Raw genomic sequence first — 24,367 nt, 5'->3', positions numbered from 1 at the left:
TTATTATCATATCTTTATTTTATTAATTTATCATATTTTATCTTTAAGTGAATATAATGACGTATCCTATGTGATATGATGTGTGTATCTCCATAATTTTTCACCTTCTAAAGACCTACGCTTAAATTTTGCGAGTGCACCTTTAATAGTGACTGAGTTTCTTGAGCTGCTTCTTCTCAGCACTGGCCCATTGATTGTAAAGCTGGTAGGGTTAATACTGGGACGTGTAAAAGTGCTTTTTAAAAGCCTACTTGCAATAATAAAATTAGTTTTATGAGTGCGCCTGCGTGCGCGATGGCGATCAGTACCTAGAAAGTCTGTCGTCATAACAACAATGGTAACAGCATTATTATGTTTCGGCAGTTAGAGGTAAGATAGCCAGTTCCTCCGTGGTTGAGGATTCCGGGTGAAGCTCGCTTCCACCTTCGGCCTGATCGTCACTTACCATCAGGTGAAATACAGGCCAAGAGCTTCCTCATTGTAGATATAAAAAAAATGACTGTATCGCCATTGCCATCGCTATCGCGCACGCGGGCTGCACGCATTGGTTTAACTTTAACTGAACCGCGGGATCAAGGCTTAACTCGAGCGAAGTCGCCGTGAAAAGCTAGTTGTACACCCATATATTTCTATCAGGCTTAAACCTTGTCCCGTTGCTATCTAAAGCAATAAAATGCTATCTACCCAAGAAATCCGGAGTCTCCGTCTGACTGCGCAATAAAAAATACCTTCCTTCTGGAGGCAACAGGTTGACCTTACGCCTGACCCTTGAAATCTGGATCTGTTTTACGCCCTTTCTCAGACCTTACGATCTTAACGGCATTGTTATGGATATTTTAGAGGCCTACTATCCGAGACATGATCTTTATGGTAGGGAAGTTCTTTCAGGACAAGTTTTATGACGTCATTACCTAAAGATTCGGATTGATTTAGGCGTATTTGATGGTGATTTGGATGAAAGTAAACGCCGTTCGATAACCCATTTTGGTCTGCAAGGGTTTTTAAATTGTTTTGCATAATTTAATGCTACCAAACTCTACGTTTCAATCAGGTATTCTATAAAAAAAGTAATGTATATTCATTTTGCCTTTTTATAGACTTAAATGAAATGGTTTAAAATACATATTCATCAATTGTTTAAAACACCATCCGTTGATGAATTATCGCAATATTTTTTATGAAAGTTGCTTTTGATGTTAGATTTTATAGACAAAATTGAATTAAAGCCTTAGAAAGTTTCCATCCAGCCACTGATATAGTACGACCGTTAAGAACTTTACTCTATCACAAGCAGCACTAAGTTGAAAATTAAGTTGAAAAGTGTAATGCGACTCTAGTGTCGGCTAACAAAGGCGTGGAGTTCACAAAAGATGCATCAAATTAGCCGACGGCTGCTCTACAACTTCAGAAAGTTCCTAAAAAGATGAGTACTATGTAACAACACTACCGCCTCTTTGTTTACAAAGGGCGAGTACCTAGTTAAAAAGCTGGATAAATCATTAATAAACTTTTATACCTAGTATGTACCAATAGAAGTGTAGGACAAATTAAAAATGAAAATTCTTCTTACTCTTCAGAGTGGCCGTGGTTGCGCTGACGAGGTACATGGTGGGGTGATGTCATCTCCGAGGGTAGCTCTCCTGGCGATGTGCTTCCATTTCTAGCGGGTAGAGGCATCGCGAGTACACTGGCCCCTAGCCCCTATTCCACATATTATCCCTACTGAGATATCACCACCGGTAGGGAAACTAGGATTTTTTTCCAATTAAAGCTACCGGTAGAGATACGTCATCCAACGCATTAAAATGTGCATGTGGATTGAGTGATCCTTGCTTCAATCTTAACAAAAATCGAGGAAGTTTTACTTAAAATATGTTAAAACATTGCGATGAAGTTTAAAAATTTGTTAAACCTAAGATAAAAATGTTATGGCCAATAAATAGGAGCACTCATACCGCACGCTTTAAGAAAACGTCAACATGTTTATTTCAGAAAATAAAGCCTTTCCACTTCTTTTTATAGTATTGAAAAATTGTTAAGAATATGTTAAAACTATTAACAAATTCCGAAATCCCTTGCACGTCCCGTTCCAAAGTTATGACGATTATTTAGGATCACTCACACCGCACACGGGCCGTATGAGTGCTCTTCAAAATCATGACTATTTATTAATAAATACGTTTTATTTCTGTTGGGAAATGTGTGCAAACTGACGAGCGAATTTGTTAAAGAATAAGTGTGACAAAACTTAAAAGCTGAAGGAAGAAATTAACCTTTATTCTTTCCTCCAATATGCCGTGTGAGTGATCCTTACTTTTACCTCTATCTGCTCATATGTAGTTCGTAGGCAGACTGAGATAGTATCTAAAATTGTTAATCGTTTCTAACAATAACTTGGCATATATTTTGCTTTTATTAAGGTCATAATTTAAGAAATATCAGGCTTAGATGATTCCTAAAGGAAAATGTTGATTAGGGTACATATGATTTTTTATTTTGTGAGACTGTTTCGATTCATCAGAAGTTTTCCTAAGGACGTGTACGAGCTAATTGAAAGCGTGCTAGTCGGTGGCCTGCCGTCAGTTTTGAGCCTGTGGCAGGCCTTTTTGGAGTCAAATTCTATTGCTTATATCTTAGACGAACTGTCCACCATCCACACGCTAACAGCTATCCTACGAACATTTCTGAGCTCTTGCTGGACGTCGATACCAGTCAAATGACGATTTCATAGAGAGGTTGACATGAAAAAACGGCCATTCCTCTGCGATGTGCACCGACGCTGTTCAGAACTTGGTCTCGGGATAAAGCCACCAGTCTCCCGAAAGCGTCTTAAAACTTTCGAAACCCAAGACTGGCTTAAATGTGGAGCTGACGTGCCACAGCCCGCTGGCTGAGCCCTTCTTGCAATATCGTCGTCAGTTTGCACACATTTCCCAACAGAAATAAAACGTATTTATTAATAAATAGTCATGATTTTGAAGAGCACTCATACGGCCCGTGTGCGGTGTGAGTGATCCTAAATAATCGTCATAACTTTGGAACGGGACGTGCAAGGGATTTCGGAATTTGTTAATAGTTTTAACATATTCTTAACAATTTTTCAATACTATAAAAAGAAGTGGAAAGGCTTTATTTTCTGAAATAAACATGTTGACGTTTTCTTAAAGCGTGCGGTATGAGTGCTCCTATTTATTGGCCATAACATTTTTATCTTAGGTTTAACAAATTTTTAAACTTCATCGCAATGTTTTAACATATTTTAAGTAAAACTTCCTCGATTTTTGTTAAGATTGAAGCAAGGATCACTCAATCCACATGCACATCGCATTAAACGCAAGTCAAACTTGTAGATGAAAATAATTTATACATTTTACATGCTTAATTAAATGAGACAGAGATTTGGTTTTTATCTTATGCTTTTGAGTTCAATCAAAGATCTGTCTAGGAACCATTTTTAGTAAAGTAAAAGTAGGTAATTAGGCATCTAAATCTGATTTATGTTTATATCGATTACCAACTTAAATTGGCATGCAAAGAACAAATTTTTGGTACCCAACATTATTTTTAACGAACAAAGGGAATAACAACTGCCATTAAGGCCCGATCAACCCAGTCTAAACAAACAGGACCGGGACACCGATTAACAGACTACCCTCCCATTGGATTGTGTAACTACCGCCATTCAGTAGCCCATTTGTGCGTCTGCCCCATTGACCCAACTGCCGGCTTTGAACTGAGTTGCGGAGAAGCACCATTTATTTATTTATTTATTTATTCAGAAACTCAACAGCTGTTTTACAAATTTATTGAAATAAGATCATAAAATATTCTGTAATTAAAAAGCGAAATGAGGTGACCAGTAGGCGGAGGATACGAATGCTAGGATTTTTCACGATTACCCTTTCATGAGTCGTCTAGAAATTTTGATGACACAATGTTATAACTTTATGTGTGACGTGTGAGTCTTGATAAAGTGCACATATGAAAATAGGTGGACCTATTTTTATCGACGAAAAAAAGGTAAAACATATTATCAGAGATTTTTTTTTCTTTCATTTACTTGTCGTAAAGAAAACGTAATAACTTTTAAACTAAGGGGTATATCCTGATAAAATAAAAACAGTAGGTAATAATGCTAAATAACAGGCAATGCTAAATAACAGGAAATACTAAAAATACATAAAATATCCAAAAAAGGCAAAAAATAATATAAACATGTTACATTTTCAGAAAAATCTGCATTTTAATTCGTGTTTTTTTGGTTATTTGATAAATTTCTCCAAATAGTGCCCTCATAACAGGTGTACGTGTCCTTTTGATTTCCCGTAACTTTAAGGGTTTAATCTATGAATAAAAACTAGTTAAAATATCTTAAGAACTAAACGCATATTTTCAAAGATATCATCAATCTTAGTAGTGTTTATTTCAAAGCTTCCAAATTATTATCAATCAATTATCTAGTTTTTATGTACGTACAAATTTTCATTGATAAGTTATTTTTTGAGTAAAAATACATGGTTTTACATAGTTATTTAACTAGGGCGAGTAATTTTGTATGAAACAATTGTTTTTAGTACGAATAATGAAATAATGTTCGGCCTAAAACATTTTTACTCAGGTTATCTTCTAAATATATAGAATATTTATAGTTGGATTATAGAGTATACTCTATTCTTAAGGTAACCCCACAAAAATAATTTTGCTGGAGTGAAATCGAGGCTTCCTGATGGCCAGGTCAGGAGATGTCACCCCTGCGTGAAGATTGTCCAACAGTAACACTAACCTGGCGTGAACACATTAAGAACAAAGAAGCCTGGAGAACAAACTGCTGATTTACAAATGCATTGTAAGACCCATGTAGACATTTATGATATAAACCCAGCTTCTCAAATGTAGAAATACTTTAACGTTTTCAAAATAAAGTATTAAAAATCTTGAACTGTGCACCTTGGTTTACAAAGTCCACTGAAGTGCATGAATACCTAGAGATACCAAACGTCAAAGAGGTTGTAGAAAAGTCTTGTAAAGATTTATAAACAAAAACTTCAGCGTTATGAAATCAGCTTGCTGCATCCCTTCTAAATTCTGAGAACTCTACATTCAGGCTCAGGAGAAAGCGAATAGCATCAATCTGAATACTTATTATAATCGAGGAGACACATCATGGTATGTGCAGAGCCGGAACTGTCATTATTACCAATTCAATCCAATCTGATAAAATGGCTGATGTCTGATCGTAGATATCTATCTACGATCAGCCATCAGCCATTAATTAGCCAAATAAAAGAGGAAAAAAAAACATCATTAATTACTATTATAAATATGCATGTCCGAAAAAATATATTTGTGAGACCTGATCCATTTAAAGCAAATAATTTTTTATGATGATTTAGATTCTGATTCAGCTAAATGCTCTCATTTGAAGTGTGACACGTAACCCCATCTGGCTGAAACTAAATATTCCTGTTATAGGCTCCATTCTTGCAGTATACTGAAAATAATATCTTGATTCAATAAATAATATAAATTAGTGTTTTTTCTTTTTACAAAGGATTATTAAGAGTACCTACAGTGTTTTTCATGAGTTAGCGGGAAAATACTTTTGTATGACTGACTCACTGACATATCAACGCACAGCCTAAACGGCTAAACGTAGGCACTTGAAATTTGGAAGGGACGTAGCTTAGGTACCGTAGAAGTGCACTAAGAAAGGAATTCCCAAAATTCCCACGGGAACGGGAATTAGAGTGCAAATCCTTTTGTATGAAAAATCTAAACCGCTTAAGTTAGATGCTTGAAATTTGGCATGCAGGTACCTTAGTAAACTTAAAGCTTAGTTACAACAGGATATTGCAAAATTCCCACGGGAACGGGAGTTAGCGGGAAAAAACATTTGTATGAAAAAATCTAAACCGCGTTGGATAGATGAAGGGGGTAAAACGGGATCCACGCGTACGAAGTCGCGGGCGGCCGCTAGTTTTAGATATTTTTCTTCGAGTGTTTTCCCGATAATATTTGATGAGAATCAATGGACAATAATTATCACACTAATCAGCTTAGTGTCACTCAATTATGAAAATCACACTTGATTACTTTATTTATGAACGGAGAAGTAACATTAGTAGGTATTAGTAATTATTCATTTTTGTAAGGTTTTCTCTTTACCCCTTAAAGTGTATATGTGTTTGATAACAAATTATCTATACTCTATACTTATAATAAATCTTGTAGAGAGGTCAATTCTGTACATGAAATATATTTTCAAAATAACTATCAGGGGGTGATAAGTGATCGATATTGATGCCAAAAATGCAATCAGTAAAATTTTTGTCTGTCTGTCTGTCTGTATGTTCCTTATAGAAACAAAAACTACTCGACGGATTTTAACGAAACTTGGTACGATTATTCTTCATACTCCTGGGCAGGTTATAGACTAGGTACCTTAGTAAACTTAAAGCTTAGTTACAACAAGGAATTCCCGAAATTCCCACGGGAACGGGAATTAGCGGGAAAATCCTTTTGTATGAAAAATCTAAACCGCTTAAGTTAGACGCTTGAAAGGCACGCAGATACCTTAGTAAACTTAAAGCTTAGTTACAACAGGATATTGCAAAATTCCCACAGGGGCAGGAGTTAGCGGGAAAAAACATTTGTATTAAAAAATCTAAACCGCGTAAGATAGATGAAGGGGGTAAAACGGGATCCACGCGTACGAAGCGTCTTGAATAATTGCGTCAAAATAAAAAACTTGCCGCAGTAGTGTTCATACTTTTTTTTACAAAACGATGAGTTCAACATTTTAAGGAAATAACATATTTTGATTAACTATTGTGTAAAAAAAACTGCAATTATTCTGGGGGTTTTAAGAGTTGGGGTGGACAGCAGCACTACTTAGGTTGCCGATACAAACAAAAAAACAGAAACATTTGAAAAATTTTGGTCATGGTAATGTAAAATATCATAAGGGGTGTCAATTTTCGACGAATTTCATAATTTATTGTGTAACTGAAAAAATAATTGAGATAGATTTTTTTTCTTATTTTTCCTAAAGTAGTCATGACTATGTCCACCCTGCGGCGCCGGCTTATCGTTGAATTTTGGGACACTTTGTATAAATGCAAAAACAAAATGATTATTCCTTTCCATGTAGAATCAACAAGTTTAACAAGTACAATAAAGTAGTGCGCAAGTAGATTAATTTCAGCCGACGTTAAAATGTGTAGTTGAACTAATCAAATCAATAAATAGACGCATTGCTATAAATACAGGGCCATTTCCCAAGCGGCGCACAATGCGCGAGGTGACTGGCGTGACGCGTGACTGTGACTGTTGACAAACAGGTAACTGATTTTTATTCTTTCATGAATTAAAAACTGCTATTCGGTAGCCATTTTGTGATGTTAAAACTTTAAATGTTTTTTCACTAGATTATAAGTTCGCTATATGACCACCAAACAAGACACAACTAAATGCATACATAATATTTTCGACAAAAAGTACATCTTAAAATAGAATATTGAAATGTAACGTATTATAATAACATACGAGTTTTGAGTAATTAGACTTCACTGCAATAACTTCATTGAAATAATTGAAAACATGATCTGAAACTGTATCTTTTTCCGAATGTCATATTATGAATCCTCTATTCACATAGGTACATAATAGTCTAGTCAATGAATGCTTTAACGACTGTGTAGAGAGAAATCCGTGGAACACAATTTCTGACTTCGGGACTTTATTTAGACTAGTTAGGAGGTGAACATAGCAAAAGTCCCCGCCCTTAGCCCTTGAGCCGGCGGGGTGAGGGGGGTTTAAAGGTACCACTTTTCGGTTTTTCGCTTAATCCTCGGAAACTACTTATACGTCCTAGTGACATGACTACTGAACCAAAAAAAGCTTATTCAATTTGCTACAGGTGAGATAGTCATGTTTTTCTATATCTTGTATAGTTTACGCGGCAACTGCTCTAGAAGGTCTGTAATATTGGAAATTTTATTTTTGTCTTACATGTTCCCATCAGTAGAAAATCGACTAAATCAATATTGAGCAAACTACTGTGCATTAACACTTCAAATTTGGCTCTTGTGTTGAGACTTGCAAGATAAACGTTAGCTTCAAATTTCATAAATATACCTCAAACGATTATTTAGGTATTGACGTTCAAACGTCGAGCTCGTAGCGTGAAAGGGTAAAGAGACAGTCGTGATCCGACGGCGTTCCTAACTGGAGTTTTAGACCATAAAGGTTATTATTATTATTTTAAACTTAAATGCACATAAAACATTGTACAGTCGCGGAATGAAAAGGTTCGTCACCTTAGTGTCGGTTTTCGCTTGCAGTAGGTACTGTAAGAGTAAAACCTGCCAACATAACCGTGCAAGAAACAGTGCTGCTAACATTTAAATAAATATGACGTTTGCTAACGAATAAGGTTTTGCTTATTTATTTTTCTATCTCATCAGTGCAATCACGGTGCAATGTTACAAAATGTAGTTTTTTTTATTTAATAGATAATGGCAGGTTGAACCAGCAAGAAGGTTTTAGTTTATCAATCATAATAATAATTATCTTCTTGACAAGTTAAATCGTCAAACAACTTTGATCTGAATAATTTTGAACTTTACTGACGAACAGTTAAAGATTATTTTCTCTAACTCGAGATTATTCTGTAACATAGTTTCAAAAGATAATATGTGCTCGCGATTCGTTGAAGGAATCAATTTGAAAACTGACGAACCTTTTCATTCCGTGACTGTACATAAGGCGGACTTAATGCCTTTCGGCATTTTCCTCGGTTCGGTCAAACCAACGCGATTACACGCGATCAGCCGGCGTGCAGCGATGGCGACCAGACTTAAATAAATGCATTGATCGCCATCGCTACACGCCGGCTGATCGCGTTAGTTTGGCCGAACCTTAAATCAAAACCTTGAACTCTGCTATAAAACCTTAATTACAACAATCAAAATGTAATTGCAAGTACGTAGCTTGTATTCGTTGCTGAATTAATGAATGATAACAACTCAATGGATATTATAATCGTATCTCTGATAAGAAAACATGAAAGTTATCAAAAAGGATAATACACTAGTTTTCAAGGTTTAAGTATTACCCAGAGATGAAACTAATATGTATCGGTAGAGTCATAAACCCTTACATAAAAACTGAAGTAAAAAAAATTAGGACGTCCAATTTTGTAAATATTAATGATATTAAATTTACTTATTTTTTATAATGTTTGTACAGTTATCTCAAATACAAATCAAAATGGTTCGTTTTACTCCATATTTTATACTGATTAGTATCGTTTCCCTTATTATAGACCAGCAGTAATCCGCTAACATAATTATTTTTATCCGAAAATCCTTAGTATATTTCTTCAAAAACCTTCAAATCTTGGTGAAAACATTCGCCACACCTATCACTCACGTTTCCCAGGTTCTCAGGGAAAAATTCAGGTGAGAATGTAAAAAAATAATTTTTAACGACATATTCACTTCCATTCTTTGGTATTTTCTTAATAAATTGGAAACAATTTCTGCATAATTTTTTGTTTCCCAATAAATTTTCAAGCATCTATTTTTTGACTCAGGATAAGTAACAATCAAAATTTTCATCGTTTAATATCTTTCTTATTTTGGGCCCCACAAAGATTCCTTCTTTGAGTTTTGCATCAAACAAACTAGGAAAAACGGTTTTTGTTGTTAAAACCTGTAGTGTCAGTGAGGCAGAAGTAAACAATCAGTAGTATGACTTGTTGGTTCTCTCCATGTCATTAGAATGCCGAATCGTAAATGTTTTCTCTTTCCTGCAGTCCAGTTCAATAATATAGGGGAGAGTTCGGTATATTGTACCGCCGGGTAAATTGTACCACCCTCATATTTCGTAAAGTATTTATTGAATGTCTGTAATTGCAACACTCAGCGATACACAACTAAAATAAATCAATATCGGCCATGTGGTTTTTGCCGTGACAACAAACACGTGTGTTTTATTTTGAAAAGTATTTTTTCATTGTTTTCAAGTAACTTTTGACAATGCATGTTTAGTTTGTAATTTTGTTAAATTTAATCACAGGGTGTTTCTAATATATTATTTAGAAGCGTAAATTAGTGTGGATTACAATTATTTGAAACATTTTTCGGTATTTATAAGCTATATTTTTTACCGATTTTTTAAAAGCACTATCACCTAGTCGGCTAAATTGTACCACATCAAGTTGTATGGAACTTTACCAAAGGATTTTGAAACTTTTTTTACTAAATCATATTTTGAAGTTATAATAGCGTAGTTATGTTTGACTAACAATAAATGAAAGCAAAAGACTGGCAAAGTAGATTAGGTACAAGTGTGCGTTACGATAATTGGAATTGCAAAACTTGTACTCAAAATCGTGATAACGTGTAAAACAATATCGATTGTCTATGTTATTAACTACTGTTCCTTTTCGTTTCCTAATTTGTTAAGAATGTATCGTATAATATTTTGCCATAGTTTTTTTATAGGCTTGAAATTTATTGAAATTCAATTTAGTAACCCTGTGGTACAAATTATCCAACCGGTTGGCTAAATTGGACCGAAGCTCTGAACTCGTACTTTGTTGATTTGTGCTAAATATACAACAATCATGTTAATTAATACTTATGAAATAGTAAGTTGAATAATGTATCTTTTATTATATACCATGGACATTAGCAAAAACAAAAGAAAACTATGTGTAAAATGGGATTGAAAAAAACTGGTCCAAATTAGCGGACTCTCCCTTACATCTGCAATTTTCGCATTTTTATCAAGGCCCATTGTTTCAATAATTTTAAAGTAATAGAAATAAGCTCGTTTTACGGCCTCAGTGATTGGTCTCTTCTTTTTTTGACAAAATAATATTTATGACCACAAACTTAGTAAAAATTGTTTGAGTTTAATTACCCTGCCTTGGTGACATTTTAAAGCAAATGAAAATGTTTAAATAATACTTAAACGCAATAAAAACAAAATAGAAACTAATACATGGCTAACAAGATAGCTTACGTTACTGTGGATATCTCAAAAACATGACGTGATAAAAATATGACATATATTTTTGTAGTAAGGGGATAGGCAGATAACACATCCAATATTATGAATTATCTTTGGGTAAAAGAAAAACGTTTTTTGTAAAGTAGTGTTATAGGTACCTATTCAATATAGGAAGAACCTGCATAATAGGTACTTCATTCGTTCATCAGGATTCTAAAATGATAGAAGACGATTTTTTTAACTATGCATGGGTCAATAAAAATGTAATAATCACACACTAGCTTGCTGGTGAGATAAGCTGACCTGTCTAACTTAACAACAAATCAAAATCAAAGATAATTTTGATTTTGATTTGATTTTGATCTACCTTGTTGTATTACCATGTCTCGGTGAAAATGAAATGATCTTTTCACCATTTCGGTAAGTTCTTTGGCTATCATCTTTTCTTTATCGACGAGTGTATCTAAGTACCTAATCTAATTTCACACTATCTATTTAATTAAAGTTAATTCCAAGGATTTCGGTAATTATGAGTTTGCGGATCTTTATCAACTGCGTAGCAAATATTATTATGTACTCGTATATTATGATAATCCATTTTTATTGCATAAAAGGCGTTTTGATTTGATCGCTGTAAATAAATATAAAATGTGATTAAAATTTCATTGCGCAGTCATTCATAAACTTAGTAAGACCTTATAGATCTTTTTGTAGCTAGATCTTTATGAGATTATTACTTTTAATATTATCGTGATCTATACTAATCTATACTTATATTATAAATGCGAAAGTAACTCTGTCTGTCTTGCTTTTACGCCTAAACCACTGAACCGATTTTGAATAGAGATAGTTTGAGTCCCGGGAAAGGACATAGGATAGTTTTTATCCCGGTTTTTGAAACAGGGACGCTCGCAATAAAGTTTTTCTGTGACACAAAATTCCACGCGGGCGAAGCCGCGGGCGGAAAGCTAGTTAGTTAACTATAAAAGAATTGCAGTGAAATCATACGAAGAATTCAACCACTGATCAGGGACGCCCGCTGATTGGAAGGTACAACTTACGTCAAGAGCAAAACTAGCATTTAATTGGGACTTTTATAAACTTCTGAACCTTTAGAGTAGGCGCACACCGTTGATTTTTCGGCGGCCGATAGTTTAGTTGGGCAGTTGATCAGTATGGGCATGTACGGGAGTGCGCACACTACCTACTCGTACACCGATTCGATTTGGCCGATTCTTCATACAATTTAAAATCGGGCACAACTATCGGCCAACTAAAAATCAACGGTGTGCGCGCCTTAAAATCAACGGTGTGCGCGCCTTCTTAAAACTATTTGGTAGTAAACAACTGTTTGGAATTTTCATAATAAAGCTACTATCATAGTTTAGTTCATATATTCATACAGGTTGTCCCAAAAATAGGGTCAAGCCGAAATCCAGAGGTAGAGCAACACTAAGACTGGGTATTCGGGTGAATCATCCCCATGTTGTTCTCCGATTTATTGATAGTATTCGAGTTATGATGATTCTTTCAAATTTCTGTGCTTAGGCACTTTTTTGGTCACTGTGGCGCGAATAGAAAAGGTAAGAATACTAGACCTAGCTGATTCAGAAGTATTTGCATTCATAACACGAATGAAAACTAAAAAAGTTTAAAATCCTGTATGTTGTAGAAAAAAAATCATAACCCGAAAACTATCAAAAGTCGCGGTGATTCGGGTAGCCTCAGTGATGCTCTACCTCTGTAGCCTTATTCACGTAACAAAACTTCAATGACAACAAATCGCTGAGTTACGATCCTATCGAGTAATCGTTCTATCGAAAATGACCCTTGTGAATACTGATTTAGAACTGTTTTTCAATGGGACGACGTAACAAAACTTCAATAACAACAAATCGCTGAGTTACGATCCTATCGAATAATCGTTCTATCGAAAATGACTCTTGTGAATACGGATTTAGAACTGTTTTTCAATGGGACGACGTAACAAAACTTCAATGACAACAAATCGCTGAGTTGCGATCCTATCAAGTAATCCTTCGATCGAAATGACCCTTGTGAATACGGATTTAGAACTGTTTTTCAATGGGACGACTTCTGAACGTCAGTGAGATCTTGACTGTCAAAATACGTGAATTGGGCCACTGAGCTTCGGCATAACACTATTTTTGGACGCCCTGTTTATTCATTCTAAGCTGAGAATTTATCATTTTTCTTGAATAATTTTCCATCATAACCAGCTCGTTATAATTTAATACAACAAGCTTACACAAGCATCAAAGCAGCCACTATTTAATTACATTCCACTCTGAAGAAAATTACCTAAAAATATTTCTTCTTTTTATGCAGAACGGTGACGATTGTGTAATACCTCCGTGGATCTCCCAAGAAGAAGCTGAAGAGAAATATGGGAATTTAAAGAGATAAAAGTCATAGAATAATATTGTGAAGAATAACATCACTAATTTATTTGCAATATGTTAAAATTGGTGAAGGCATAAGAACGTTATTATTACCAAACGAAGGCAAATTAAGGACACCCCACAAGACATTCCTCGTTGCGATTAAAAAGATTGACAGCAGCATTATTATGGAGGAGTGGTTTCAACCCCACAATCTGAGCTACTTTCTTATAATAACAATAACAATAATATTATCATGTTATCTATACTGCTCTTACAAACTAAACTACTGGAAAAGGAGAGGTGTCATACAACTAAAAAATACAAGTAGGATATTTGGGGATTTCAAGGATGGAATTTTATTTCGAACTCCACCTGGCTACCATATGAGTCAGCTGTACAAAGAGGCGCCCGCCGACGCTCCTTACGTTGGATTCTACATTTTCCACAAACCATGCCTGCTGTTGAAAGATCCGGAGATCATCAAGCAAATGCTGATCCGCGATTTCGATAACTTCTCCAACCGGCACTTTGCGGGCTCCGTGCAGAAAGACAGCATCGGCATGATCAATCTTTTCGGCATTAAGAACCCTGCTTGGAGATACTTGAGAAGGATGATCACCCCGACGCTGTCCCGGGGAAAACTAAAGCAAATGCTTCCGCTGATGATGGAAACCGGTAAACCCATGATGGATCATTTGGACCACTTGACTGATTGTAAAAAACCTAAAGTTATTGATGCCCAGGACGTTAACTACAAGTATACAGCTGACCTCATCGCTAACGTCGCTCTTGGCACCAAGACTAATTGCTTCAACTTCCCCGATTCTGAATACTGCAAAAACAGTAAGTTATAGTACACAAAATAACTCGATACATAACGATTATACTAGAATCCAATATTAATTAATTTATTAATTGTATTTATTCTAGTAGAATCCAATAGTAATTAATTTATTAATTGTATTTATTCTAGTTATGGCGTTTTTCCATTCCTTCAAGCGAATGGTGGCTTTGGTCACAGTATTTTTCACGCCGGAACTTGTTGAAATGATCGGATATTCTATATTATTTGACTCTACGTTCGTGCGAAAAATGTTTTGGAATGCTGTGGAGTCACGCGAAAAAAGCAGGGAAAAAAGAGGAGACTATATTGACTCAATCATTAACTTGAAAAATGGGAAGCAGGATTCTCTTTACAGTAAGTTATAAATAGGTAGTAGAGGACAATATGTTATGTTAGACGTTAATAATAATTATCCCGTTTTAGAATTCGACGGTGACAATCTTTTGTTCCAATCCGGAACATTTTTCTCCGGCTTTGAATCGAGCTCAACCGCAGCAGCATTTACACTCATGGAGTTGGCAAAGGAGAAAAATATCCAAGACCGAGTTAGAGAGGATATCAAACGTGCCATCGATAAACATGGGTGGACCCTGGAGGCGTTTGCTAAAATGAGATATTTGGACCAATGCATTTCAGAAGGTATCAGGCTGCATCCTTCGGTTTCTACTGTTGATCGTTGTACTTTTGAAGACTACCAGGTAATTTATGTTTTTCTTATTGCAGTCCAACACTTAACGTCTTATGGTCTTTTACTGTGGGGCTCAGCAGCAGACATAGAATCAATTTTCATTTTACAGAAAAGAGCTGTCCGGGCAATATACGGTCTTAAACCACGTGACTCGCTTAGAGAAGTTTTTAAAGAAATCAATATATTGACTGTGGCTTCGCAATACATATTTGATAACATTATGTATGTCCGTAAACATCTACATTTATTTACTAAGAAAAGCGACGTCCACTCATTTAACACGAGACATAAGAATAAACTTGCTGTTCCATCTTTTAGGTTGCATAAAATAGGTAATTGATTCTTGGGGAAATGTATTACCATATTTAACAAAATACCACACAACCTTGTCGAATTGCCAATAAACAAATTTAAGAACATATAAAAATACCCTTATGTCCTTATGTCACAAGGTTCAAGACTATATTGATGACAAGGATGCGTGGTCAGTTCAGTCTGCACATATTTGATGTACTCGAATTTGGTTATTCTTACCGTTAGATAATTCCTGACAATTGGTGGTGACTGAGTTTGTTCCGGCGTTTCTTCTCAGCACTTGCCATAATAATATGTTTGTCTCGAAGCGCTGGTAGGGCCCAAAAGATAAGGAGACATGTAAAGTGCCCCATAAGGGCTACCTTTTCTTTTTTTATTATTTTCTATAATAATATTTTGACGTTTATAAGTGCCACTTGTGGTCTAAACTGAATAAATATTTTTGATTTTGATTTTGATTCTGAACAGACACGGATAGCTAATAATGAAGTTCATATTTTAGATCCCGAACACAGATGTCGTTATCGAGAAAGGAACCCCTGTCTACATTTCACTGTATGGTCTGCACGGCGATCCACAATACTTCGAGGAGCCAGAAAAGTTTAAGCCGGAACGTTTTGACAACGACAGAATCGTACCTGATGCGTACATACCCTTTGGTGCTGGGCCTAGGAAATGTGTTGGTAAGTAAATAGCCGTGCTTGTGTTCTAAACTAGTTTGTTTAAGTACTTCACATGTACGAAATGTATGTAGTGATGGATAGATGGAGCAAGAAACACTATTTGAGACTGTGTTAGTGGTTTGTAAAAATCCTTATTAAGATGTTGTTTGTCTGTCTGACCTGATGGGACTAAAGGCGCTATAAGGGAGATAATCATCTTTCAAGTCTGTTGCAATGTTCCGTCTCGTATTTTTAATCTTTGAACAACTAAAATGATGGCAACAAAGAAATTAGTCTTTTAGTGCTATTATTTGCTGTATGTAACATCTGCAAATAAATAATTTTCATTTTCATTTTTCGAAGATAGCTACAACATGTTATTAAAAGGCATTTTACACTGCTCGCTCCAATAACACCAAGCGTTTGTTGCAGGTGTTCAAGTTGGCCAGTTGCACGTGAAAGTGGTGTTATCCATGATTTTGTCCGAGTACGAGGTGTATCTACCGAAATCAGCAGAAGTCAAATTGGACAACCGGTCCACCTTTACAGCAGCTGCTGAAGGAATCAATCTGCAATTCATTAAACTATCGTAGACCTTATGATATTGTTAGACCTATAATTATGACCTTATATTAGAGCTAACGATCGGAACGGGTATATTTTTCTATGTTTGTGTTATTTATTTATCAGTCATAATAAAGTCATTAAGATTTAGAATAGTCTATTGTTAAAAACTGTCAATAAGTTATTCAATAAAGATTTTTTATAATTTATTTATTTATTTAGAGTTCCAATACAAACCAACAATAAAATCTTTACTTTTAAAATTAAATAAAAGCCCACACAAAAAAGCTCACTCAGAATCAAAGAAATAGGTAGAGTAAATTTTAATAAATCTGCAGATATTACATCCCAATTTTTAAATAGGTCAACAAACCTGCGACTATCGATAGTAATAAAATCTGCTTTATTTTTGTTAGTTAAAATTTGATTGTATGCCAGATGTTTGTTTTAAAGCGTGACGTTCACTCTTATTATGGGTCGTCGAATGTTTGGTCTAAATATTCGCCATTTCGACCACTTAACCAGCGGTTTTAAGTCTCTGCTCTGCCCCCTAATACGTACATGTGGAGTGTAATATTTTTATACAGGGTGTTTGAATATCAGGTCGGTTGCTGACCAACAATATTTCGAGACACCCAATTCATCAGTTTTGTTAGGGTCTTCTAAGAAGGAAACTATGAGATTTTAAAGATAATTAATGATTTTAAAAGAACTTGAAGTTCAATTACGTGAAGTTCAATCATAATTATACGAAGTGCTTCGTCCGAAGAGATTAGTATAAACATAGATTATATTATTATAACACAATGTAGTTTCGCATAGTCACTCCACTTTTGCACTGTTGTTTAAAGAAAACAATAAAAAATAACCCATTTGAGGGCAAGCCTGAAAATGTTTTACTCTCCTCTACCGGCGCCGATTTTCTGTATACTAATATTATATGCGTAAGTAATTCTGTCTGTCTGTCTTGCTTTCACGCCTAAACCACTGAACCGATTTAGATTAAATTTGGCATAGAGATAGTTTGAGTCCCGGGAAAGGACAAAGGATAGTTTTATCCCGGTTTTTGAAACAGGGACGCGCGCGATAAAGTTTTTATGTGACAGACAAAATTCCAAGCGGGCGAAGCCGCGCGCGTAAAACTAGTATTTTAAAATTGCAACTACGCGCTTGCTGCGACCGCTCCCGGAAGACTGATCGGGACGGGGCGGGACGTTAGCTATGAGTCGAACTAGTAAGTTCTGACACTTCCATCATCATCATCATCATCATCTCGGCCATAGGACGTCCACTGCTGAACATAGGCACGGTAATACTATCATACAGTATTGTAACTTCATATAAACGGACGAAACGCGAGCTTTCCTTCGAAATTCAAATCTCGGTATGCGCTCGACATGCAAAAGTCGGGGGTGTCGCGAATGTGCCACAGTAATAAACGGAAGATGTGTTGTTTTTTAACAGTAAGCGCTCTTTTTTTATAAAAATAATTACAAGTACCTATTTATACAGGGTGTTAGGTAAATGGGTTTTATAAGCCGACACTAGCCCATGTTAACATTAAATGGTATGGTGAAGTCAGTGATATCATCATTTTATTTATTGAATTTTCATACAAAATAAAATTTATAAAATCAGATTGTTATGAAAATTAAAATTATTAAAATGATGATATAATTTTCAAATCAAATCAATAGATTTATTTCAGACACTATAATTTTTCTGACATCACCATACCATTTATATGCACATATTAACATGGGCTAGTGTCGGCTTGTAAACCCATTTACCTAACACCCTGTTTAATAATCAAGCATTTTGTACGCTTCAGTCGAGGCGCATACATTTTACGGTCGCAAAATAAGATTTGTTACTAAATCTTAACACAATATATTTTTTTAATTAAATCTACTAATCACAAAACAACGTGCATTTTTATCCTATTTCATTCACAAAGTATTTTGTTTGTCAAAATAAAATAAAAAATTACATTCACAAAACTAGATAAAAATTCTTAGTAGGCAGATGTAATGAAAATAGGGTCTGCAGGTGGGCAGCCCTATCGCATGTTGTCATACCGTGACGTTCCGCGCGGCTGTTGACATTTATTTCAAAAATATGGTCGAGTTGGAATACTGTATAGATAGTATTACCGTGACATAGGCCTCCCCCAATGCTTTCCATGTTACCCGGTTGGTAGCGGCCTACATCCAGCGCTTTCCTGCTACCTTTATGATGTCGTCGGTCCACCCTGTGGGTGGACGTCCCACGCGTTCTGACACTTAATGTCATGGAATTTGGAGCTATGGTAACTTTGTCTCCTGTGGCTGCTGAGCTTTTAGCAGATTCTACGTAGAATTGTATGACTATCTTCGGATCGGCTCAAGATCAGCAGAACGTTCCCGGGCCCGGGAACCGGAGCAGATTTTTGCCGGCCATTGTGATTTGTGATGGCTGAACCATTGATAGTATAATCTGTATGTTTTTTGAACCTAAGTCAGTAAGCAAGTAAGTTTTCACCATCAATCCCTAATTGTTAAGTGACCTTATGGTAACAAATAAAATGAATTTTGTTTTTATAGGGGTCACTTAAAAATTAGAGATTGATGGTGAAAACGGGCATAAGTGTCATAGATACTATAGGGTCCTGTCCCCCAGCAATGTGTTTTTTGGCGCACGGCGGACTCGTGTTCACACGACAGTACAGTATCCCGTTTTTTGCAGGTACGGTTTTTTGCGGTACAGGTTGTTCTTGTTATAGCTTCTTTAGCTACTCGTCACTGTAAAATCTATACAGTGTGAGTCACGTTAAAGTGTACATATGAAAATAGATGAAACTAGACCTATTTTTATCGACAAAAAAGAGGTCAAAAATTTTTTGAGATTTTTTTTAAATTTTTTTGAGATTTTTTTTTCTTCCAATTACTTATTGTAAAGAAAACATAATAACTTTTAAACTAAGAGGTATATCCTGATAAAATAAAAACAGTAATAATGCTAATTAACAGGTGATACTAAAAAAAAAACATAAAATACACAAAAAATGCCAACAAATAATAAAAAAATATACTTTTTGAAAAAAAATTGCTTTTAAATTCGTGTTTTTTTGGTTATTTGATAAATTTCTCCAAAAAATGTCCGTATAACAGGTGGTTTTTATTACTTTGTATTATTCCCTATCGTGCTATCTTTGTAAAACCAAAAATCGCATGTCTCTATCCCTATCACAACATTTGCTATGATCGTTTGAACAAAGGCCTGCCACAACATTATTCTCCGCTACAGGTAGAGACAATTTTAATTGTAACTAAAATGCTTATTTTACTTCGAAATCTTTTGTTTTTATTTGAAATCTAACTTGTCTTTATCAAAATTACAAATCTAGAGCCATTTTCAGTTTCGTTGTTAACAAAGCGTTGAATGGCGCGCCCGGAGAGGCTTTGTTCAAACGATCATTGCAAACGTTGTGATAGGGATAGAGACATGCGATTTTTGGTTTTACAAAAGTAATACGATGGAGAATAATAAAAAGTAATAAAAACCACCTGTTAATGCGGCATTTTTTGGAGAAATTTATCAAATAACCAAAAAAATACGAATTTTTAAGCAGATTTTTTTCAAAAAGTATCTTTTTTTATTATTTGTTGGCATTTTCAGGGTATTTTATGTATTTTTTTAGTATCGCCTGTTATTTAGTATTATTACTGTTTTTATTTTATCCGGATATACCGCTTAGTTTAAAAGTTATTACGTTTTCTTTACAATAAGTAATTGGAAGAAAAAAAACTCACACTGTATACAGTGTGAGTCACGTTAAAGTGTACATATGAAAATAGATGAAACTAGACCTATTTTTATCGACAAAAAAGAGGTCAAAAAATTTTTGAGATTTTTTTTAAATTTTTTATAGAATTTTTTTTCTTCCAATTACTTATTGTAAAGAAAACGTAATAACTTTTAAACTAAGCGGTATATTCTGATAAAATAAAAACAGTAATAATGCTAAATAATAGGCAATACTAAAACAATACAAAAAATACACAAAAAATGCCAACAAATAATAAAAAATGATGCTTTTTGAAAAAAATCTGCTCAAAAATTCGTATTTTTTTGGTTATTTGATAAATTTCTCCAAAAAATGCCCCTATAACAGATGGTTTTTATTACTTTTTATTATTCTCTATCGTATTACTTTTGTAAAACTAAAAATCACATGTCTCTATCCCTATCACAACATTTGCTATGATCGTTTGAACAAAGGCCTGCCACCACATTTTTCTCCGCTACAGGTAGAGACAATTTTAATTTTAACTCAAATGCTTATTTTACTTCGAAATCTTTTGTTTTTATTTAAAATCTAACTTGTCTTTATCAAAATTACAAATCTAGAGTCACTTTCAGTTCCGTTGTTAACGAAGCGTTGAATGGCGCGCCCGGAGAGGCTTAGTTCAAACGATCATTGCAAACGTTGTGATAGGGATAGAGACATGCGATTTTTGGTTTTACAAAAGTAATACGATAGAGAATAATAAAAAGTAATAAAAACCACCTGTTGTAGGGGCATTTTTTGGAGAAATTTATCAAATAACCAAAAAAATACGAATTTATAAGCAGATTTTTTTAAAAAAGTATCATTTTTTATTATTTGTTGGCATTTTCTAGGTATTTCATGTATTTTTTTAGTATTGCCTGTTATTTAGCATTATTACTGTTTTTGTTTTATAAGGATATACCGCTTAGTTTAAAAGTTATTACGTTTTCTTTACAATAAGTAATTGGAAGAAAAAAAATTCTATTAAAAATTTAAAAAAAATCTCAAAAAAATTTTGACCTCTTTTTTATCGATAAAAATAGGTCTAGTTTCATATATTTTCATATGTACACTTTAACGTGACTCACACTGTATATAAAAGAAAGTCGTGTTAGTTACACCACTTATAACTCAAGAACGGCTAAACCGATTTAGCTGAAAATTGTCAGGGAGGTAGTTTAGAGCCAGGAGAAGGACATAGGATACTTTTTATCCCGTTCGAAATTTAAAAAAAAAGTCTGCTTATTTATTGCCATTAAGGCGGAACAAAGTTCGCCGGGTCAGCTAGTGTAGAATAAATAGGTACGTGTTTGTTTTAAAACTGTCACATACATCTTGTAGTACTTTTAAATAAAATAACTGCCGTCAAAATGCTGGGCCATATATTCTACAAATACCCACAATAAGTTTATTTTGCACCTTTTCTCACATCTTCCTGTTTTTCATGTGGGATTGTGAATAAATCTGCCATATTTCAAGCGGAACACATTTGTAGCGCTTAGTTTGAGACAGGAGAATAAAAATGATAAAATGGTGACAACACTACGGGTTGTTATGGGGGATATAAAAATATTCAAACAACTGTGTGAACAAACCCTAATAAAAAATATTTTAGTAATTTTTATTTTCTACAGTTTACTCTTACGCCCGTATTCACAAACATTACTATGAGGTCTCACAGTGCGCGTGGACCCACAGAGTGACACATGAACCAAACACAGAGCTCTATTCAACGCTGTGCGTTCGATTTGCGGCTTCTCTTAAGCAAGCATCGTTTGTGAATACGGGTGTTAAGATTTTATTCGCGAAGCTAGTTCTTTTTCTTAAATAAAAGCACCCCTTGAAAGTCTTCGTTACATAATATACCTTACCAAGTTAGTAGACTACCAATGAAAGTCCTGTCAAAATCAGTTCAGCAATTTTAAGGATTTTCCACACTGGATGCGGTCTGCAGTCAGCAAAGTTATCATACTTACATTCATAAATTCAAAGCACATATTAAAAGTACCTTAATGAATAAGGGCTACTATAAAGTCGATGATTATTTAAAAGATAAAAATGTTTGGGATGCGTTACTGCCTAGCTCGCATAAATATTTATATAACTATAATTATATATTTTAAACCTTTGAAAAAGAGGCTGACAATAGTGACTGAGTTTCTTGCGCTACTTCTTCTCAGCACTGGCCCATTTATTGTCCTGAAGCAGTGGTAGGGTTAATACTGGGACATGTAAAAGTGCTTTTTTAAAGCCTAATTGCAGAAATAAATGAGTTTTATAAGTTTTTATTATGCTGACTGCATTCACATGGACGACCGCAGGCTGCATTCAGTGGGTCAAATCATTTTAAGATAAGCTGGAACAAACAGAAAAAATTAAAGCAGTTATTTTGTTACGAATACCGTTTACTTATCTTTTACAACTTGACCTTCAGTGGTTGGATTTTTATTGGCCGTCAAGCTGTAGATCCTGGCTACACTGGAGTTGCAGCGTTGGCAACCAGAGGTGGGAATAGTACCGTATCTTCATTTGCATTTAGTGAAAATCTGTTATTTTTATTGGCATGCTAGATACTCGTACACACTTCGAGTTCATTAATTTGTTTAGATTTCATTAAAGCTTGTATGTCTAGCAAGGAGCAAACTCCAGCTCCCAAATATAAACAAAAAGCAAATTCACTTCCCAACATCCTCACTAAACTGGGACTCCTACACAAAGGCTCTATGCAATCAGCAGCTGTACCTACACTTTGTTTTAGACCTAAACAATAAACGTTAAGGTTCAAAATTAAATTCAAGGCAGTATCTGAAAGTTTGCTCTGCAAACTAGGCAGGCCTTGTTTTCCAAGGCAGCTAATTTTCGCATATTAATCTTACTCATTTTTCCACCCCCCATTTTTTACTGGACTCCCTGACCTAGAACGCCACAGACTTTCAGCTTACGACATATCGGCATGGATGATTTGCTGATTTTATGATTTATCAACATAACTAAATAGTATAGCGTTTACATGCGAAACGCGTATAATGTTATGATGCTGATTCCATTAGTAAAAAGTTTATTTTATGTACCAGTACAACGTCACAGGAATTATAAATTATATAAGTACATCATCACTACATAATATTATAAAACATAGTCGCTTTCCAGTCTGTCTGTCCCTATGTATGCTTAGGTCTTTACAACTACGCAACGGATTTTGATGCGGTTTTCTTAAATAGCTAGAGTGATTCAAGAGGAAGGTTTTAAGTATCATTGTACCTGTGCAAAGCAGGAGCGGGTCGCTAGTATTAAATCAAATAAAGGCCAAAGGTGGAAGCGACCCAGGTAATTTAGACGTAAACGCAACTCTGTGGCACACCAGCCAGCAGGAAGGCCGCCTGGATAAATTATCGTCCAGGAGTGACTTTTTTAATTATTTTCCGAAACTAATCGCTGAAACCCTTGCCATTACTTGAGCTCTGATAGGCAATTTGGGCCACGACGATAAATAGGGGTGCTTAGGCAGACATCCATCTTCACCGGTAGCAAGGAGTTACGTAATTAAATTAAAGGCATCTAAGAAACATAAAAAGCGACTCTCAAAGATTATAAGTTATAGACGAAGATCTGGTGATTGCCAGACCTACGTCATTTTATAAAAGCTGAAAGTTTGTCAGCGTATGCTCCTAATATAAAATATCCTATATTATACATAAAAATCAGATTTTATGGTATAACGTAAGTCTAACTTTTACGGGCAGTAAAAGACGGCATTTGGGCAATAATTAGAAGTATTTTCCCCAACAGCCAGACAGTTTTGACAGTTCCAACTCCTTGCCAGACAGTTTTTTTAGGGTAGCTCCCAAATTCACGATGACCCAAACTTCATAATTCACCAACATTATATCCTATATTGGGAGCATACGCTGACAAACTTTCAGCTTTTATAAAATGACGTAGGTCTGGCGTTCACAAGCTCTTAGTCTATTAGGGAGAGATATGAATATTGTAAGAGTTGATAATCAGTTATTACTTTGTCACTTTGTCGGTTTCATTTAAATTTAAAATATTTAATGT

General features: G+C 35.0%; 2 protein-coding genes across 2 annotated transcripts in view; both read left to right on the top strand.

Moving 5' to 3' along the window:
• Nucleotides 1-24,367, top strand: part of LOC135076068 (uncharacterized) — a 239,062-nt gene that overhangs the window by 54,964 nt on the left and 159,731 nt on the right. The gene's annotated exons all lie outside the window — the stretch shown is intronic.
• LOC135076052 (cytochrome P450 6k1-like) lies at nt 7,250-16,706 on the top strand. The gene is made up of 6 exons (XM_063970505.1): nt 7,250-7,340; nt 13,369-14,267; nt 14,398-14,622; nt 14,692-14,966; nt 15,774-15,954; nt 16,366-16,706. The coding sequence occupies exons 2-6, from the start codon at nt 13,610-13,612 to the stop codon at nt 16,524-16,526; spliced, it is 1,500 nt and encodes a 499-aa protein (XP_063826575.1). The 5' UTR covers nt 7,250-7,340; nt 13,369-13,609; the 3' UTR covers nt 16,527-16,706.

Source organism: Ostrinia nubilalis, chromosome 11, assembly GCF_963855985.1.
Source record: "Ostrinia nubilalis chromosome 11, ilOstNubi1.1, whole genome shotgun sequence".
NCBI lineage: Eukaryota > Metazoa > Arthropoda > Insecta > Lepidoptera > Crambidae > Ostrinia > Ostrinia nubilalis.
This window is presented reverse-complemented; position numbering and strand designations above follow the sequence as displayed.